At 35.4% G+C, this 6,000-nt stretch overlaps 1 protein-coding gene across 2 annotated transcripts in view; it reads left to right on the top strand.

Moving 5' to 3' along the window:
• The first annotated feature begins 2,202 nt into the window (after positions 1–2,202).
• Positions 2,203–6,000, top strand: part of KCNIP4 (potassium voltage-gated channel interacting protein 4) — a 372,094-nt gene continuing 368,296 nt past the window's right edge. For both annotated transcript variants that reach the window (XM_054030738.1, XM_054030736.1), the window contains exon 1: positions 2,203–2,302. In XM_054030738.1, coding sequence (XP_053886713.1) covers positions 2,203–2,302 — 100 coding nt within the window. The remainder of the gene's footprint in view (positions 2,303–6,000) is intronic.

Below are 6,000 nucleotides of genomic sequence, written 5' to 3'. Positions count from 1 at the left end.
TAATTCTTCCTTTATCTCTTCCATCTTTACAATCTATTTAGACAAGACTGACAAAATTCTTTAGGCCAAAGACACTCTTACTACATGTGTACAATGGGTAGCACAGCATGGACTCAATTTTGGTTGGGGCTTTCAGGTGCTACCCATAATAAGATAGTCCATTAAAAATAACATTCTTATTTTTCAATACAACTTTAACATTTTCAGCAGCCACATTTTAATTAAATAATCCATGGGAATGGATAGACTAATTCATATGTGAGAATATCAGATTATCTCACCCACCTTGTCTCTCTCATATGCATCCAAACTAACTTTGTACCTGTCCTTTTTTTTTTTTATGCACAGCACGCAAAGCAACAAAGATTGTTATTTAAACTGGTGGATTGGCAAATTAAAAGCCCAAATTCAGCAAGTGTTGGGTCTGTGACCTGTTTGTCCATTACTAGGGTGCCCTGGAAGAAGAAAAGTTTAGCATAAGTGGAACATCTTTAGAAAAGCACCTGCCCTGAGAAAAAGGGGGGTGGGGAAAGGATGTACAAACAACTCAAGGAAAGATGGCTTGAAGAAAGTCAAAGATAAGGTATTTCTTTCAAAATTATTAAGCCTTGCAGCATTTTTGAAAGACAACCAGTGAAGCACTCAGGTGAATCCCTTTTGAAAGGGAGCTCTGTACCTTGGGATTCTCCACAGAATTTTTTTTTTCTCCTTACCATTCTGGGGGTGGAGAGGAGATCTTCCCCAGCAGATAATACTTGTCAGGCGATAACGTAGAGTGATATGTGCTCATCAAACCATTAGGCTTTGTCTACATTAGGGAAAATTAGTACTCGTGTCACATAGTTTGCCATCATCAATGCAATTGCACTGGTGATTCACTAGTACTTATACTGTTGCTAACAGCGGCTTAGCTGTCTTAACCATTTTCACAACAAAATGTTAAAAAATCCGTGATCCTGTTTAAACTAGGGATGAAATTCTGGTCTCACTGAAGTCAATGGGAGTTTTGCCATTGACTTCATCAGGAGCTGGGATTTCAGCCTGCAGGCTTAGATTTATTGCAGCTCCGGCCCGGGCACTGTTGCTGTAATACAGCCCCAAGTTTTTCTAATATATGTGCATGCTTAAGCTACACTGTATGTGACAATGCCAATATGGTAAGGTGTAATAAAAATGCACCACCATATCTTTTGCTGTGGAAGCACTGTAATTCTGTCCCATGGTTAACACACTGTTATTGTGTTGCTGCTGACCATGTGGAAAATACTTTGAATAGCTAATTCTCCAAAAAAAAAAAAAAATTACACTAAAAGCTTTGCTAGTGAACTCTTTCCCTCCCCCCTCTTCACGCTCCCTTTACCTTTGTCCTTTTTAATTTCTTTAATCTCACAAAGTTGGCCCTAAACATGAAGAAAGATAAAAGGATGAAATGGAACAGGTTCGTACTTTTAAAAAAATAAAGTGCAAAAATAATTCTCTCTACACTCCAGGAATAAAATATAAATATACTTGGTAGGTACAGCAGTGAATTCATAATCCTTAGGCTCTCTTTTTGACAAGAGAAACTAATTGAAAAGTCCAGTCTTAAGCTACAATATCTGTCTACAATTTGATTTAATTTACGGGAGACTATATAGTACTAGTTTTCTAGAAACACACATTTCAAGCCATTCAGATTTATTTCAGCCAGCCTGATTATTTTCATGTTCCCATTCTTATTTTGATATGAGGCCTTTTTGTCCCTTAGCGTCCAATGTGAGTCCACATATTAGTTAGCTTCTGTTACCTAGGCAACTGAATATCCACAACAATGCTACAGTACCAGAAGCACTGGCACAAGAAGCAGCATATTCCCAGATGTCTAGCATCACTCTAGGCATGTCATTTTTACAGGGGACATTTACTCGGTGACCTCCTGGGTCCTTGGGTGATCGGCACTTTACTTCATGCATGGCTGTCTTTCTGTGTCAGAGTGATAATGAGCAAACAGATAATCCTGACAGGCCTGAGTTTATCCGTCTGCCACTTCTGGCCTCTGTTAGTGTAGACAGGATGTATTCTCTCTCTCTCTCTCGTTCTCTCCCTCCCTCTCCCCCCCCCCCTTCTCTTGCAGTAGCCTTCTTAATGTAGTTTAATGGCTTTACAAAGCCAGGCAGAAGAGCACTTTCCTCAGTGGCTGTGGTCGGACCATGACCTCTCACCATGAACTTGGAAGGGCTTGAAATGATAGCAGTTTTGATCGTGATTGTGCTTTTTGTTAAAGTGTTGGAACAATTTGGGCTGATTGAAGCAGGTGTAGAAGGTAAGGGAGTTTATTTCAGTGACTTCTAAAATATTTTTATCATGATCTCTTGTAACAGTGCAAGGGGCACCTGTAACGTAGATGTACGATACTACGTGAGTCACCCAGAGATGGACATGCACAACAGGAGCTTTGTGACTTAAACGTTACAAGTTGTAGTGATGGTTTTTCTTTTTACAGCAAAAATGTCATTAAAATACTTTCAAGTACTGTACAAATATAAAACCAGATGTTTAGCAAAGACGTTAAGAATTTTAACTCCTTATTCATGTTTATAATCTATAGTTGTAGCAATATTAATAGATCACAAATTAGATTTCAAAATCATTAACATGCAAATAGATTTTATAAAATGATCTACATCTATAAGCACATCATCTGGGCTGGGAGTGTTGTAACCAGCTATACATATTTTATTATAATTGCCATCTGATTAAACTATCCTTCATTATCAAAGTAAAACAATGTGTTCAGAGGAAATAACTGCAATCCTTGGATTCAAATGAACAACTCTAACATTCACTGAGGGCAGCCAAGTGTATTTGCAAGTTTGTTTTGCTTGATGCTGTTTATCGTGGACAATTGTCTATTAGCCTTATTAACAAAGTTTGTATATAAAACAGTAAACATAAGAAATCAGGTGTTTGCATTTCTTAAGTATGGCTTTTCTGAGCGCTCCTTAGTAAAACATTTGATCATTGTGATCTTGTTCTTAAAGCATAGTTATTCTTTTCATTTAAATAGTTATTCTACCCAGGAAACTGGCTGCAGTGTAGTACACAAATACACAGATATTGTTTCCCAAAAATTTTACAAGATCTTAGATTATTTCAGCCATTTCTTAAATATTCCTGTAAACCTGCATTTTAGACTATACATGTACTTCCACACATACATTTGGGATCTCAGCCTATAAAACTATAATCTGCTCATAGACAAACAAATACAACAAAATCTCGGCAAAATATATTTGCCAGGCTTAAAGTAATCCTGTGTGTGTAACCCTTTAGAGAAGCTCATTCTTTTCTTCAAGTGATTTTTTTTTTTAAAGAGTGTTAACTGAAAACTGTCTTTTCTCTCATGCTATATATGTTTAGAAATGTGTGGACATAATTACAGCTCTTGAAAATGATGGTATCTCCCACAGATATGTTATCAGATGCATTCTTGTTAAAGCTTGTTTTTTGGATGGTGTGTGAGTGCATTAGAGTCCATGAGAGTGCATTATTATTGGTATACATAACTGAGACCTTATGCTTTTGAATATATTATTAGAAGCTGATTTTGTCTTAAACTTGTTAATTACAAAACTGAAATATCTGTATAATGGTAAAAGTTACCTACAGATGGTATTTTGTAAGAGGCTATCATTGTGTTTAGTTGGTATATTTCTATATATTCTGTTTAGGTATGACTGTTGTACCCCAGTGAGTTTCTATGGTAAAATCCACTATTGGTGGTGTGTGTGTTTGTTTTTGTTTTTTGTTTTGTTTTGTTTGTTTTATATATAATGGTGGTAATTGGGAGACAGACTATGGGGATAGACTTGCTCTCAGTGTCTGCAAAATTCCTGTAAGATGTATAAAGGTTTGTAGAACAGCTGACTACTTTGTTACAAAAAATCTGGAGTTTGAGAACTGTCCGTCTGCATGGGCACACAATCAGTTTGGTTTTTACCCCTTATAACACAGCTTTCCGGAATGTCAGCTGAAATAAACCATAAGAAAAAGTATAAAACGTATTGCTTTGTGGTATTCAAAGTGTTGTAGGCAACAATAAGTATGGAATAAATGCATATTTTGTTGAAATTGCTCATTTAGTTTTACATATGATTAAATACACAAAAATAGGGCTTACACAGAAAGGATGAATGGATATTGTGTGTTTATTCATGACCTGCAGCTTTACTCCCTGCATGTTTCTCAGACCTGGAAAATGAAGGTTTTGAATGAAGCAAGAGGGAAATTAGTGGTGGTTGTGTGTTTTGTGGGTTTTTTTTTATTTTTGGCAGTTTTACTTGGAGGATTTAAACAATTGTCTGAGGTGTTTTAGATAAACTATATTTAACTACACTCTTGCACATATGCTGCTTTGTGATACATGTATTGCATGTGTAAGTGCTGAAAAGTTCTTAGAACATTTAAAAAAATTAAATCATACACCGTTACAAGCCCATTCATGATGCTTATATGGTTTTCTAAAAAATTTGATAGTGTCCTTAAAATATTATTCTTCGTGATATTGCATTGATGCCACTTTCATTAGGTGTCATCCCTTTTCTGTGCTCTAGGATTCAACTTTCCTAGTAAGATCTCCTTGCATGTTATATGGAAAACCAATAGCTCACCTTGATTGACATTCGTTGGCTTTCTTTTCACAACACCGAGAGTTGTTCTGTGTTCTCAGATATTTGTAGATCTGTCTGGAAGTAATTATTATTGAATTTAAAAGTAATGGATCCAAACAAGGACAGCAGATCAAATACTCCTTTTAACTATGAAGTTAAGAACCATATTTGAACTTCAGAGTTCTCTCCTCCAGATGGAACGGAACAAAACCAAACCTTGGATCTGAACACACTCAAATTTGGGGAAGCTTGAATCTGGATTTGAATTTTGTGATTCAATCAGCTACTTAATCTAGAAGGGTCAAATACTTACCCTATTTTAAATCGACAGCAAAATTCCATTTACTCAACTGGGATTCTGATTTTGTTTTAACTACATAAATATATACATTATTCAGTATCTTTCTCAATATTGTGGTGCGTATCTACTATGCAACGTTTGAATACAAGCCATTATGCAGGAATGTAATTCAATATGAAGGTACTTTTTGTATGCAAAAATGAAGTATTATAATGGCAGAATCAGAATATTTTTTTTTATTTTCCAATCTGCTGCACTCACCTAAGTAATTGGATATTTTGAATGGGCCTTTCCAATCATCCTCAGTTGCTGAAAGATTCTGCTGTGATTATAGTAGGAGTATTTCCAAACTAAAAGGAAAGAAGTTTTTAAATATGTATGACAGATATTAAAGGGAGAAACAACGGTATAATTATACAGATCACAGGACTTGATACTTGTGATGACTCTTCAATTGCTTGTGAATTGAACAGGTGCCTACTGTCCTGCTTAAGTGTATCTTGTTGGTGGTTTTTTTCAAAGGTGAGTATTTACTGTATTGATACACTAATAATGGAAACATTTTAATGTTTTACTAAGGTACAAATTGAAGTTTTAAATGTTCATAATAAACTGCACATGACTGGGGGGGAGGAGGAGGAGGGAAGGACAGGCTTGATAAATATAAGAACAAGTACATTAAAATATGCTAAAATCTTAAGATATAACCGTAGTCAGGATATCAGTTTATATTTTATAATGTTTGTAGTTTCTTATGAAAGGTGGTAATCTGTGTACAAGTTAAGCAAATTAACCTGATACAGATACAGAAACAAAGTTTTAAATATATATATTTTCCCCTCTGCATCTAAGACATTGGGCCAATTATTAAAGTTCGGGTGGTCTAATCTGGCTTTTTAAAACAAATATGTAAGAATAAAGTTGATGTGCCTTATAAAGAGATCAGCCCCTTCTCAGTTACAAAAGTTAAAATGGTTCTCTTAACAGTATGTTGTCAGAATTTGAATCTCATGTATAATAAAAGGTTGTGAAATGACCCTGTTCAATCAG

The sequence above is a fragment of the Malaclemys terrapin genome, chromosome 5 (assembly GCF_027887155.1).
Source record: "Malaclemys terrapin pileata isolate rMalTer1 chromosome 5, rMalTer1.hap1, whole genome shotgun sequence".
Lineage (NCBI taxonomy): Eukaryota > Metazoa > Chordata > Testudines > Emydidae > Malaclemys > Malaclemys terrapin.
The sequence above is the reverse complement of the archived record's forward strand: the minus strand, read 5'-3'. Positions and strand labels throughout refer to the sequence as shown.